This window comes from Monopterus albus, unplaced genomic scaffold (genome assembly GCF_001952655.1).
Source record: "Monopterus albus unplaced genomic scaffold, M_albus_1.0 scaffold328.1, whole genome shotgun sequence".
Classification (NCBI taxonomy): domain Eukaryota; kingdom Metazoa; phylum Chordata; class Actinopteri; order Synbranchiformes; family Synbranchidae; genus Monopterus; species Monopterus albus.
In genome coordinates, this window is record NW_018128208.1 from 611,700 (window position 1) to 625,303 (window position 13,604).

General features: G+C 41.9%; 3 protein-coding genes across 4 annotated transcripts; 1 reads left to right on the plus strand and 2 right to left on the minus strand.

The window, feature by feature from the left end:
- Positions 1 to 229: 229 nt before the first annotated feature.
- On the minus strand, positions 230 to 5,658 carry neu4 (sialidase 4). 2 transcript variants are annotated; one of them, XM_020624511.1, is made up of 4 exons: positions 5,619 to 5,658; positions 4,403 to 4,502; positions 3,601 to 3,856; positions 230 to 3,268 (listed from the first exon to the last, which is right to left on the minus strand). In XM_020624511.1, exons 2-4 carry the CDS (start codon positions 4,436 to 4,438, stop codon positions 2,247 to 2,249), a joined length of 1,314 nt encoding a protein of 437 aa, XP_020480167.1. In that variant the 5' UTR covers positions 4,439 to 4,502; positions 5,619 to 5,658; the 3' UTR covers positions 230 to 2,246. The 2 variants fall into 2 exon arrangements, with proteins under 2 accessions (XP_020480167.1, XP_020480166.1); XM_020624510.1 differs by lacking the exon at positions 5,619 to 5,658 and having other exon boundaries at positions 4,403 to 4,725.
- A 1,029-nt stretch (positions 5,659 to 6,687) lies between these two features.
- On the plus strand, positions 6,688 to 9,664 carry wdr53 (WD repeat domain 53). The gene is made up of 3 exons (XM_020624496.1): positions 6,688 to 6,835; positions 7,615 to 8,115; positions 8,232 to 9,664. The coding sequence occupies exons 2-3, from the start codon at positions 7,627 to 7,629 to the stop codon at positions 8,913 to 8,915; spliced, it is 1,173 nt and encodes a 390-aa protein (XP_020480152.1). The 5' UTR covers positions 6,688 to 6,835; positions 7,615 to 7,626; the 3' UTR covers positions 8,916 to 9,664.
- A 98-nt stretch (positions 9,665 to 9,762) lies between these two features.
- On the minus strand, positions 9,763 to 13,587 carry srprb (SRP receptor subunit beta). The gene is made up of 7 exons (XM_020624497.1): positions 13,338 to 13,587; positions 12,985 to 13,079; positions 12,785 to 12,862; positions 12,616 to 12,698; positions 12,369 to 12,505; positions 12,230 to 12,284; positions 9,763 to 10,986 (listed from the first exon to the last, which is right to left on the minus strand). The coding sequence occupies exons 1-7, from the start codon at positions 13,492 to 13,494 to the stop codon at positions 10,776 to 10,778; spliced, it is 816 nt and encodes a 271-aa protein (XP_020480153.1). The 5' UTR covers positions 13,495 to 13,587; the 3' UTR covers positions 9,763 to 10,775.
- Between the last annotated feature and the right edge of the window lie 17 nt (positions 13,588 to 13,604).

Below are 13,604 nucleotides of genomic sequence, written 5' to 3' on the forward strand. Positions count from 1 at the left end.
TGTGTATCTAAAAACATACAGGACATTCAGGGACATGTCCGAACAGTAAGCCTTGGAAGATATTATGACTAAGATTACGGCTGAACATATCATGCTACTAGCAATATTCATCCTGTCTGCAGACTCTGCAATCTAGTTGACCTTGGCCTAGATGCAGCCTGCAGAACTCATGACAATGAACTAAGCATTTACCAGCCTGAGCATAGACAGCCTGTCTCCACTAAACATTTGCTAATACAACAGATGTCTAACAAATATCTATCTGACTAAGAAATTACCTAACAATATGAAGTAGCCACAAAGAGTTTGCTGTAATGAGGAGAACAGTTTTACCTTCTTATAAAGAGCATTTTTTCTGTCTTGGAGCTGGCCTGTTCCTCTGAAAGAAAACCTTCCAAACCCGACCACCCACTAATCATCAAAGGTCTTTAGGAGAGACTAACCCTCTGGAAATGTTCCATCCAAATGTGGCTTCTCCTCATTCAATATATATTATTTTCCCCAAGTTAACCTCTAATGTCCTGCAGTATGCTGATGTTGGTTTTTAAGAATTTAAAGGATTCAAGCATCACAATAATGACACATCTTGATTTGACAGTTTGAAGGCTGACTTTCCATCTGGATATTTTATATCAAAATATAGCAATACATTTAGCAATTAAAGATTTTATCTACCAGCCCCGGTTATTACAAATACTTTAGGTGCTACTACTAACCCACCTACTACTACTCTGTAACTTTATTACACCTATTTCTCAGGAGCCAGCAGGACACTAACCAGCTACTGTATACAGTTATTATGAACGACTACATCTGAAATGCTGCTAATGCTCATTTCATTACTCCTTATACTGCCTATTGATATTGAAGACCTCTCAGTCTTAGATGATATTTTTATTAGCTAAAACCTTTTAGAGAGCTTTACTGTCTGCTCTGTGGTGAACTCACTTTGATGTCCTCTCTGCAGAGTTTCTGGTTCATAATCAAAAGTTGTGGGCTGCTGGGAGGAGACAATGTCCACATTTTCTTGCCACAAACAGGTTGCTGTTCACTGTTCTGTCAGATTCCAGTCAGTTATTTGTTTCAGTTATTCCTTCCTCATTTTTAATGAGGAAGGAATGCAGTTGCTACTTTAGCTGTTTCCATCTTTGCCAGTGGCGTTTACCTTTTTGTCATATGATAGTAAAACTGAATAGGCCTGTTTGGTTGGATGAAACAGTCCTGAGAAGATCTCAGTGGTGGAACTATTGGTGTGTAGAGGCTTCAACAAATTATGAAAATAGATTCTGGGGACAAAATTGTAGGTTTAGTCTGAATGAACTAGTAATTAGCTAGGCTAATGGTTAAGGCGCAGGGCTCTCGGTGAAAGGATACAAAATGACACAAAGACACAAAAGATCCCTTCACCTCATGTCTTCTCTCTTTCTTTATCTTTCTCTCACATGCATACAAATGTTGTCCTCAACTCACCATAATAAATAATAAATTTGTATTTTGCATTAACTGGGTGCCTGAGGTGGTGCAGTTGGACAAGAGCAGCTGGTAGGAAGAGTCACCCTCCCATCTCATGTTCCCATCAGTTTACAGCTGAATAAATGTGTAGCCTATTTAAATGAATGTAGCGAACAGTAGGATTCCAGCCCCTTAGTATTTATTAAAGAAATCCAAGTCTGCTAAACAAATAAATGAATGAACCTGTTGATCTTCTCTTCACTCCAGTTCAGGCTCTTTACCTGCTGCTTGGTTCTACTCTTTATTTACCCACTGCCATGATGAATCTTAGTATCAAACCTCCATTGATGATGACTTTTTATTGTCATCACACACAAGCTTAACTCTAAGTTAACTGAACTTGGGCAGTGGAAAGATGGTTTTCATGATGTTTTAAAACACCGGAGAACTGTGGATTTATGTTGTAACCATTATAACAGGTTTGTTGTTGCTGACAGAGGCTCTTCAGAAGTAAAAGCAAGAGCGAGATTCCATTAAATATATTAATCAAAAATGAAGTGTTTTTTTTTGACACAACTTGGAATAGATGGGGACAGAATATTAGAAACACTTAGCAGTACTATCACTAACTACAGTATGCCCTTGATCTTAAAACATAGGTGAATTACCACATCTACTGTATGACAGTGTCAAGAAGCTGAGCATTACAGGTTGATCTTGTTGACAGTGGTATTGGATTGCAGGTGTATCTAATAAAGTAGCAACTGAGTGTATAAGTAAGTGTTAAATTACATTTAAGACACAGAACACGACTCAGTCAACTTGCTCTTTTTTCTCTTCAACTGAGGCAGCTGTTGGAAAACCAGTGAATTTTGATCATGTCTATTTATACAACTCTGAACTTGATGTGGCTGTCTTTTATATTCATCATTATTTCCCATCTGCACATCCCGAGGCAGGTTATCAATAAGCTCATAGAGGGTAAAGATGCTAAAGCAGATTTCATCGTAGGCTGTTTCAGTGCCACACTCGAACAGGCAGGCGAAGGCTACAGCAGGTGGTGCTCCAGGTGAGGGTGGCAGTTCCAAGTAGGTCAGGTCAGAATAGGCACTGGGGCCCTCGTAGATCACCCAGGGGCCATGCCAGCTATCTGGATCACGGGGAAACAGGCTGAGGAACACGCCCAGATCCTTGCGTGCAGTCGTCCATGTTGGGTGGGAGTATAGTACCCAGGTGGGGGTGAGGAAATCTGGAGGGGCCCTATGATTGGGTGACAAAGAGCTGGTGGAAACAGAAGTGGTGATATCAGGAGAGGGAGAGATGCTGTGATTTGAGTAGGTCATGTAGGATGTCCAGTGTCTAGAGTGACACATTGGCTGGTGTAAGTGATGATTAAGGCTTTGAAATAGATGCAATGGCGCAGGAAATCCAACAATACTACCATGACAACCATTCCGAGGCTCCACCAGCCGCTGCACCAGCTGTCCCTCCTGAAACACTGCTCCATCATCCAGGCTGAGGGCCTGCACCCTGTAGCCGAGTGTGCTGCGTGCATTGCAGTACAACACATTAGTCCCATCCTCTTCATCCACAGAGACCATCTGACACTCCACGCTCTCTGGGCCTGGCACCGCCTCCCCAAAATGCCAGGTTCTGCCATGGGTGTCACTGTGAAAGCAGAAGGCACGGGGAGTGGTCTGGCAGAGCTGCCCAAAACATTCTTTGCACTCGATGTGGTAAGCGTAGGCAGGAATGAGCAGGCGACCCGACTTCAACTGGATGCCATGGCCAGGGCCGACAGCAAAAGTGGCCCATTCTGCAAGGAAGGAAGAAAATCACATGATACACATGAGTGGCATTGATAAACCACATAGATCTGCACTGACTTAAGGAATGAATGACACTTAAATCACATTTATTCAAGTCAGCCTAGAAAATCACATGTCCACATGTACAGTGGTGAATGACAGAGGATAAAATCCATAATCCTCTGTCTATGCAAAGATGCAGTCTTAGGTTTAGCCGAAAATTAAAAACAGTCCAAATTTGTTTACTTTTCTTTTCTTTAATTGTTTTTGCTAGACAGTATATTTTGAAGTCCACCTTGACAACGAAGTCCCTTCCCTTTATGAATGTCTTTCCTCTGACCTTTAATAGTGTCTCCTATGACCCTGTTGGTAAGGTCAGTGACAGGACTCCATGTGTCCCCATAGTCAGTGCTGCAGATGTAGCAGAGTCGAGTTACATTCTTTCCTGTCACCAGCTGATGGGACTCTGAGGTGTGTCCCAGCACAGCGATAAAGAACAGGAAGAGAGTGCCGGTGAATTCATCATACACTGGGCACGGGTTCATGGACCTGTGGCCTGGCAGGAAAGCAGTTCCCAGGACACGCATATCCTCCCACTGGAGCAGCAGAGAGAAAGGAGGATATAGTAGAACAGATTCAGTGAAATGCTTGAAATATAATGTAAGATAAGAAAAAGACAATAAACAAGACTGGGCAATAAAAAAGTCTAGGATTTAACTCAAAGGGGTGATTCACAAATTCAAATTGTAAAACATAATTTCTCACCCATCTCTTTCTATGCAAAATGTTTTGATTTTGACTAAATAACTCAGGAGTCCCCTTATTGTTTTTCTGATCCTTCATCAGCATTTAACTATCTGAAGATGAAGAACAAACCATAGATTTGGTTGTATTGGCCATGTTTTATCAATATATTTTCTCATACATGTATATTCTCCCATCCATGTACTGTATAATTAGGGTGAACTCTCCTTTAATCTCAGAGGAAATGTAGAAAATGTGGCATTGCTGCAGCAGAAATGCCGCATTGCTTATGCATTGTTTTCCCTATGTAAGCTTTCTGATCTGATTAAACTCAATTTTTGAGTTATAGTTTTTACAGACAGGCCCTCAATCTACAGGACACAGTAACCAACACTGACCTCCACATAGTTCCTGTAGAAAGCGCCTTTCCTCATCACCAGCAGGTGAGCCTGGGAGTCAGATGGGCTGAGTCTCTCCTCACAGAAAGCCAGGAAGGATCTGCAGCGGGACAGGTAGAGAAGTGCCGGGACTCGGTATGTCACTCCGTTTGGCTCTTTGTGGAAAAGCATCGACCTCGCAGGGAAGTAGGGCAGCCTCATACTTTCAGGTGTATGAATATTTCACAATAACTCTTCTGTGAAGATAAATCTGAACCAGCTTTATTAGAAAGTATGTTAAGAGATAAGGCCAGTCACTTTTTATATTAACAGTATTTTCAACAGTCCCCATACAAAGGCAAATACCAACAGTGATTAATATCTGTCAGCCCTGGATTATCTTATTTGTCTGTGGCAAAGACCTCCACTGATGTTCAGAAACAATTAACCCTGTAAAGTGTGACACATCAAAAAATAGCCAGAACATTCTATTTTTTTTGGAGCTGAGATGTTTATTAAACCTTTTAACAAAATACAAAAGAATATTCAAGATTCAAGATTTTTATTTGCCATTAATGCATAGACAGACAGTCCAGGCATATAGGAATAAATGTGTCATATTATTTCTGTCATCTGTGAAACACACCACTGCATTTAGAGACATATTTCCTTGTTGTGAAACACAAGACCCTGATATTTGTTAAGAATATCCAGAGATCTTATGCATGGGCCCTTGACACTTGCTTACTTCAGACACTGTAAAAGGCTTTGGCTGTTCTGAGCCTTTGAGGCAAATTTAAAAAAATATATATGAGGGTCTGGTGTTTCATAAAGAGAAAACATGTCACCCAGTGCAGTGATGTGTTTTACTGATGTGGTTCATTTTTGAACATCACTGGAAGTCTATGGCACAGACAAATAAGCTAATCCAGGGCTGACATATTGACAGACATTTAACTGTGAGTAGAGGAAAATTATTGTCACAGGTCAGACATCACAACACTAAGAAGTTTGTTTCAAAGCATAAGATAATATATCCCCTCTCGTGTCATTGAGGAGGAGTTGTACAGCGGACAAAAATCTGTTTTTGAATAAACTACAAGCTGTCAAACAAGCTACTGACAAATGCTCACTCATGTTTTACCAGCCTCAGCATCACAATTCATCAGCACACGTTCATCTGGCTCATATCAGGAAATTGTAGCTAATACACAAAAGAAGGCAAATGGCTACTTACACTCAAAATGCTCGGTGAGACCTGCTGCTGCTTTGTGAGGATGTACAGTGTGTGTCAGGACTTGAATGTCGGGTTGACAGTGTAGCCTGTGTGTGTAGTTTGTTTGTGTGTGTTTTTGTTTCAGCGTCTGAATGCTATGGGCTCTCCACTCTGTTCCCTATTCATTATGGCAGTATGGCACGCTGTTCACTGACCCAGAAATGAACCGCACTCATCAGATCTTGCTTTGAGCAATCAGCGGAGAGCAGTCATTGTGGAAATGAAGACTGGGTGGGAGACATGCTGGGCAATGATGCGATGATTTCCCTTCCCTGTGGCCTCTCTCTTTTCATTTGCTGCAGAATGTGCAGGAACCTATGTTACTAATAAACATTGTTGCTTTCAGTGTAAAACACACCACTGGCTTGTATCTCATACTCGATCTGTTCATATTCTGTTAATTATGAATTATATTGTATAAGACTGCATTCTGATAAGGCAAATGATTTTTCACAACCTGGGAACCCCAAAATTTTTCTGAATTATAACTGGCTGGATTATCATTTCTCTTTATAGTAAGTAAAGTATTTATTAACAATGAATAAAGCCATAAATTGCAGCATATGAATGCTTTATAAAAGGTCCTCATCAAATAGCGGTGTCTATTTTATGAAGCTCATTTAGAGGTCACTAATATACACAGTAGCCTATATTTTTCTGTATTTTGAATTCTAACGGCTTATTGTACAGACAAAACCTATGTGAATGTAAAATGTGCCTTCCGGGCAGATCTCTACTCCAATTTTGTACAAAAAAAGGCAATACCTTTTATCAGATACTTTAGGCTATACACATTACAGTATTGAATGGGTTATATGAAAGTTGTGCTAAAAATGAGCCAAAAATTCAATTTAAGGCTGCCTATGAATACCGCCTGACAGGCCTAACTCAGGGCAAAGCACGGTGGCGCACTTTAGTGATGTGCAAATGAAGCAATGAACCAGTACTGAACCACTTCATCAATTGTCTCGAAAATGGGTTCATTCATTCAAAGCCTCGTGGGATGGTGATAAAAAGATTTTTAGTGAAGCAGCGGTTCAAAGGAAATGCTGCTTCGAGTTTGAAGCTTGTATCGGATCATCAGTGTCCGGCGGCCATAGCTGGCGCACTTGTGACGTCATCAATCAGCGACTCAACCCACATGTCATCCTACAGAGTTGTTGACGCTACACACAAAGGTAGTGTAATTGTCCGATTGAGAAGTTACTAGTAATGTCACAGCGCTGTTATACATCATTTTTATTCTGCACATTAACAAAACGTGTTTGTTATCGCGTTCAAGCCACCAGGGTAATATGGAGTTGCATATTAGCTTTTATGCTAACAAGTTAACAGAAATAGGATAAGACTGTTTGGTTTGATCTGGTTTGACACAACGTATTTTGTGTTTCCAGCAACTTCTCAATTCAGTCACATTGAAGTACATACTTTACTTGGACAAACTTTGCCCTCGGTTTCGGAAAGTCGGTTTTACTCAATGTTAAATAAAAGTGCAGGCATATTAGCATCAAAATATATACTTGGAAGTACCAAAAGTAAAATGAAGCTACTCTATAACAATATCGGCCCATTTCAGAATAATGTGTAGTGGCCTATATTATAAGATTAAATTTTATGAGGGTGGTGCTAATTTAAATTCTTTTATATACTGCTGGGTACCTTAGCGTATGAATTTTAGAGAGCCCTTCTTGAATTGTATATAGTCTGCGTTCATTCATTAAAATAGTCTAGTTAAATTACAGTTTGCTGTTCAAAAAAGATCACAATTTATTTAATGAAATGGCAGTCTAGATTTATTTGTTAGAACAAATAGTGGCTGAATACCATTTGAGGTTTTTGTTTGTTTGCTTTTCCTGTAGTAGGCTCATAACTTTGGCATCCAATGTTGCCATCAGTGTTGTCACAGGAACACCATAAGCTCATGCGTATCTTCTCCTGGTTAACTCACATTTCTTAGGGTCGGGCAGTCATGGCCAGGTATTGGTCTGAGGGCCACTCCACATCCATCCTGTGTGTTGGAGCTGCACCAGGTCCCGAGGGTCTCCTTGCTTCAGGCTCTGAGGGTGGACAGGTTACAGTTTGGAACCAAGAAGGAACCATCCTAGGCAGACTCACCCTCCCTGGTGAAGAGGACAGCACCAGTGTTGTGTTTTCACCTGCAGCTCCGAGCCAGTTGTATGTGTCGCATGGAAACACGGTGAGCGTACTTGACCCCAGGAACCTGAAGGGCCACGTGGAGGAGTTTCAGGGTGCAGGGGAAGAGGAGGTCAATGCTTTGGCAGTGAACGAGATGGGATCGGCCCTGGCGGTGGCTGATGATTCTGGAGCAGTGCGGGTACTGGAGCTTCCCGGGGGAAAAGTATGCAGGACTCTTCGCAGACACACCAATATCTGCTCCTCTGTAGCTTTCCGGCCTCACAGGCCCAATAACCTGGTGTCTGCTGGACTGGATATGCAGGTGAGGGAGAAGAGATCTATTTTTCAGTTCTTTGTATTTCATGTCATTCACTTTTGTACCAAGACTGTATTTGATATCATTTCTCTCTTAGTTAGCTTTACCTTGTGCCACTTCAGGTGATGCTGTGGGGTCTGCAAAAGACTCGCCCGCTTTGGACACTGAACCTCCAGGATGTAGCAGAGGAAGAAGATGACTATCAGCAGCGTCCAGGTCAGCTTTTCAACCCTCCACTGGTTCACTGTGTTTCTGTAGCGAGCTGTGGAAACATTCTGGGCTGTGCAGCAGAGGATGGGCGGGTGCATTTGATGCGAATTGGCAGCGGCTCTAAACTGGAACAGCAGGGATCAGTCAAAGCCCACAGTCAGGGAGCATCACAAGCCCACTTTGTTAGTTTCTTTTCCCACCCATACTGGCTTGTCACTGGTGGGAATGATGGCCAGGTTGCCCTGTGGGACCTCAGTAAGCACCCAGTAGTGACTCCAGAGGGAAAGGTCAAAACTAGAGTGACAGGACCCCAGAGCAGGAAGGGTAAGAGCAAGACAAAGAGGAAAGAACAACCCCAGCATAAAGCAAAGACTCTACCAAAGGTTGAAGCAGAGAAAGAAGAAGCTGAAGTGGAGGACAAAGTGGCAGTGGCAGGTGTGGAGGAGGTAACAGAGGAGAAATCTGGGCCCAGACTGAGCATTAGTCATGGGGACAAGGTGAACTGGCTGTGCCCTGCAGAGTTGAAAGGGGAGCCCAGTGTGGTGGTAGCAGATCAGAGCTGCAGACTGACTGTCTACCCTCTGTCTCAACTATAGTCACACACTTTACAACAAGCCTGTAATTGTTTGCCTTATTAGTTTGTGTGTTTTCAAAAATCTTCAGAGAGTACAGTGTCCCCCCCCCCGATAAAACTAACTCCTAAATTTGCAAAATGTTAGTTGACATTCAACCTAATCAGTCGGTCACCTCCTGCAAGTAAGGAGACTTGTCCATGTTAGATATTTGGAAAAGCAGAACATTAAAGAACTTTTAAAAGCATATTTTGATGGCAGTCACCCTAATAAAGATCCAGTTAGCCTACCAATAAACTGAAACAGTCCAATAACACCGACAACTACTGTGATAATGGAAACACGCAGTTTGCAGCAGCCCTCATTCATCACACTGAAAATGTGCTGTTTTAACCCAAATTTCTCAAACAGTTCTATAAATATAAATGAAACAAAAAAAAAAAGAATAAAGCAGACTTTGTGGCCACTATATTAATACAACTTTGAAAATATATAAAGCATTTGTAAATGAAACTTATGATCTTTGGAGTTTCAGAGACTCCTAGTGTTCAGATGCTGTGTGGGTGTGGCCCCTGGATGTCTGATCTAAATTGTGCTTGGCTTCTTATTGTGATGTTAGGATCCTGCACTCCTTTCTTTAAGCCTGAACTGTGTGCAGAAACCAAATACAACCAGTGTTCCAGGCAGCAATGAACAGTACAAAACCAGTACTGTAAGGGAAGAGCTTACTGCAATTTGTCTGAGGTTTCACACATTATTCAACAAACTACATATTTCATTGTTTTTCAGTTCTCGTAGTGGAAACTTTACTCACTGGGTGTGGCTCATTTGGAGTTTGTGTGTGTGGTTTTACAAAAATAAATATATTTTATTGTATGACACTGGATTTATTATACAACAGAATAAACAACATGCACATTTGTGGACTGCAAAACTACCACAGAAGCTTGCATTTCATATTTCACTGAGTCTGTGGTACTTTTATGGAGGATTAAAAAAAAAAGGTCAAAGCTGTTCTGACATTTGAAAACAGTTTACAACAGAGATTGCAGCCACATAGTCACATGACCTCATCCTAGGGAACAGTGGTACTATTTGAACTCACACCTAGCCTTTATATGTTAATGATCAAATTCTGTTTGCTGCATATCAATCATTTACACCACCACACTGTTTGGACTTCAACTGCACCATCAAGCATGGAAAACCTTATATGGCCCATATTTAGAGAAGCCAGGTGACTATATACACAACTTTGTTCTTTATGACAACAAACTCATACATTCACAGCAAATGCTTTGTATTCACACTGTTCTTCCTTCTACAAACAAAGAAAACACTTCTATAAGAAAACCACAAAAAACAAGGCACAAGGCTGGCTGTCGGAGTCGCTGTCTTGCATCTGCAGCCTACAGGTTAGACTAGCTGAGACACTTAAAATAAACATGGTGAAAGTCACAATGCTTTATATTGCTATTATAAACAACAAATGTAGTTTCCCAAAATTTTCAAACTATATATTTTCTAATTAAGCCAAATAAAGTGGTTTACGGTGGATGTTCACAGTACGATTTTACACTGAATAAGCACATGACCATTTCTCAGCATTGACAAAACAGCTATATTATTTTCCATTACATTACTTTCAGTCTTTCTTCACTGTATCTGTAAAGGTCTTCCACCTTTAATGTCACTTAATGGTTTCCATTGACAGTCACCACAGATAGGATCATGCTTGACTGGGTACTTATGTCAAATCGTCCCTCCTCTGAGATGCAGTTTTCATCCCTCTGATTACTGAGGTGACAGCGGACGTTGAGGTGTTCTAGTCTGCAGTCTGTACCTTTGAGGCAAAGTCTGCCCTGAGATGTCGAGTCTCTGATTTCACAGTTTAGCCAGGGTCTTCTCTAGGCTGTCAAGGTCTGCATCCCCCTCTTCACCCTTGCTGCCACGGGCGCTGCACTCCAGGAACTCCACCTTCATAGGCAGCTGACTGAACTCAAAGTCCTTGCCTTTCTTCCCCAGATAGACACTGCCACCCACAGAGCCATCCTGAGAGCTGAGGACTGCTGAGCGAGTCACTCGCAAGGTGTTCCTGTGAGGAAAATGAAACACTGTGGAGGCATCTTCATGTGCATGTTGTCTAATAAATCTATAGGGTTACTGTTAATGCCACAGTTTTACAGAGATCTGTTTTTAGTCACAAGTATGACTCAAACTGAAAGGAAAACAGTTCAAAATTTCTGTTATGGTTCTGCAGGAGCTTGTCAAGTCTTAGAAAATAACATCACTGGTCTCACCAGATCAAACTTTTTAGGTGAAAGCCACTGACTGTATATAAGAACTGGACAAACCCATGGTGACGTCACCCACTGGTTTTCTGGAGAGTGGTTTTGAAGCTCAAGTCTGGCTGATGCCATATTGATAGTGCTTCACTCTACCTGCTATGTCTAATCCAAAAATTGACAAAGAGGCAGAGCATGAGTGGCGCTGAGGTGGGCAGAATGCAGCTAGCCACCAGTGGTGGGATGCTCCCGCCTCTCACTCAAAGCGGCTATGCCCTTAACTAATGCATAACTTTTAGCCTGAGTATAATTTAAACAGGCCAGTTATAAAACTATTCACCCCCTGTAAAGTTGTCATGGAAGGGGAAATTAGTTATAGAGACTAAAACTGTCTTTGTACCAGGTTGTAAACATGTTTATATCTGCTGTAAAGCTGGGCATTTTAACATGGGAGTCCATCGGGACTGACACTCTTTTGGAGCCCCAAGTGGCCATTCGAGGAACTGCAGGTTTTGGTATGTCTGAACTGGCTTCATTTCTCAGCCTCTGGTTGCCACTTGGTGAAAACCTGTTACAAACTCGGTGTGTAATGTTTGAGAGATGTGGGTATTAACAAAAGATGCTATTGAACTGCAATATGGGAAGTTTAAGATCCAGGTGTTTAAGACTTCACTCATTCTAGAGATTTAAAATCCAGATATCTTGGCCTCTGCTGCTTTGATTTTTTCTTATATTTTAATGTCTCACACGTCAAGAAAAAAACAACAATAACATTACAACTGAACAGTCCCACCCAATATGACGATGTATTCCTGATTTTATAGCTCACTGGTGTGTACTTAGGACACTTCTGGAGAGTGTCCTGCAGTAATAACTCAGATGGACTACCAACACAATGGTAACAGTCAAGCAATCACAAAATTACTACTATAGTGAAACTTAAATAAAATATCATGAAAATGAACACTGCACCAAGTAATATAAATCATAACTGTGATGGTGTTTTAGAGGATATTCCTTACCTAATAAGTAATTAACAGAACCAATACTTACAGTTCCTTTTCCAGTTGCTGCTGAATCAGTTTAGCCGATTTTGCCATGGTGATATCTGTAAAAATGAATAGATCAATAACTGCGCTGCACAACAACTATGCGGATTTAGGTGAAGGATGAGATGACCAAGCTTTTGCACCTTGTTTGTTACATGCCACCAGCAGAGTGGGGGCATTTCTGGAGATCACAGTGTCCGTCAACAAGACGTACAGGAACTCTGCCACGTCTCTCACTTCCTTCTGGAAGATAGCACTGTCCACCACAAACACAATCGCTCTGGAGAGATGGGTGACAAGATAAAAATACACATTAGTCAGGTCGCTGGTAACTTTACTTCACTAAGCCGCAGAAAGTAAGGTGTTTCAGACCGGTCGTCCTGTTCTCACCTGGCTGCAGACTTGAACTTCTCCAGGTACTGAGGGCGAAGGCTGTCATGTCCTGGCAGGTCGATGAGAGTCCAGGTGCTGCCCTGGTAACAGGAGAGAGAGAGAGGGGACGACTAAACTATGTTCATCATGACAGGATGAGAGCTGATCATAATGATGCCCAACTTACCCTGTCATTTTTGGCTTTGTAAGGAGCACTACTGTCAGTGATGGAGGTCTGCGTCCGCTTGAACTTTCCTGACAGCAGCTGCCAAAATATGAAATGCATTTGATCACTTAGGAGGTTAGTTAACCATTCATCATACCAGCCGAGCATCCTGTGACAGACAATGTGCCTGTCGCTAGCATGTTTTAGCTACATCGACTCACCCGGATGAAAAGAAGCGTTTTCCCAGAGTCGCACAGTCCAACCAGCAGCACAGCACTTCTAACAGTTTTGCTGGTGAGAAAGTACTTCAGAAAAACTGAAAAGGCAAAGTGAAGACGGATGTCATTGACTTATTCTCAACGTATCAAACACACTTTGTCCATTAACCAGAAATACGCACTGAATTTGAATGACTTGATACTAACAGCTGTGCACGTTTTCTTTAGCATAGCAGTTATCTTCCTAGCTTAACGCCGAATACTCCGCTGTCAATGCCAACTAAGATAAACGCTATAGGCCTAGCCTAGCCTGCTAAGCTAACGTTAGCATGCTAACTTTAACGATAACTTCTCACCACAGGTGATGACAACAGCCGCCAAAGCGACGATAAGTCCGATCAGAAGAACTGGGTCTTGGTCTTCTACTTGCTGACGAAATGATTCAAATGGGGTTTCTGCCATTTTCATGTTTGCTTTTCCTCCCATGTTGCCTCCAGAGCTGTCTGCCTTCATCTACACGTTAACGCCACTCGAAGAATGGGACACGTCTCCTCTCTCCTAAAGCCTGCACGGAGGGTCAGCAGGGGGCGCTGCAGACCACACCATGTCCACTTCATTCCCAC

What these genes read in the sequence shown, in the direction of transcription:
- neu4 (XM_020624510.1), bottom strand. Translation starts at nt 4,603, where the DNA reads ATGAGGCTGCCCTACTTCCCTGCGAGGTCGATGCTTTTCCACAAAGAG. An exon ending in TCTACAGGAACTATGTGGAG is followed by an intron (nt 3,857 to 4,402) that starts GTCAGTGTTGGT and finishes CTGCTGCTCCAG; the next exon opens with TGGGAGGATATGCGTGTCCT. An exon ending in CATAGGAGACACTATTAAAG is followed by an intron (nt 3,269 to 3,600) that starts GTCAGAGGAAAG and finishes CCTTCCTTGCAG; the next exon opens with AATGGGCCACTTTTGCTGTC.
- wdr53 (XM_020624496.1), top strand. Translation starts at nt 7,627, where the DNA reads ATGGCCAGGTATTGGTCTGAGGGCCACTCCACATCCATCCTGTGTGTT. An exon ending in CTGCTGGACTGGATATGCAG is followed by an intron (nt 8,116 to 8,231) that starts GTGAGGGAGAAG and finishes GTGCCACTTCAG; the next exon opens with GTGATGCTGTGGGGTCTGCA.
- srprb (XM_020624497.1), bottom strand. Translation starts at nt 13,494, where the DNA reads ATGAAGGCAGACAGCTCTGGAGGCAACATGGGAGGAAAAGCAAACATG. An exon ending in GGTGGCATGTAACAAACAAG is followed by an intron (nt 12,285 to 12,368) that starts GTGCAAAAGCTT and finishes TCATTTTTACAG; the next exon opens with ATATCACCATGGCAAAATCG. An exon ending in CAGCAACTGGAAAAGGAACT is followed by an intron (nt 10,987 to 12,229) that starts GTAAGTATTGGT and finishes TTTTCCTCACAG; the next exon opens with GAACACCTTGCGAGTGACTC.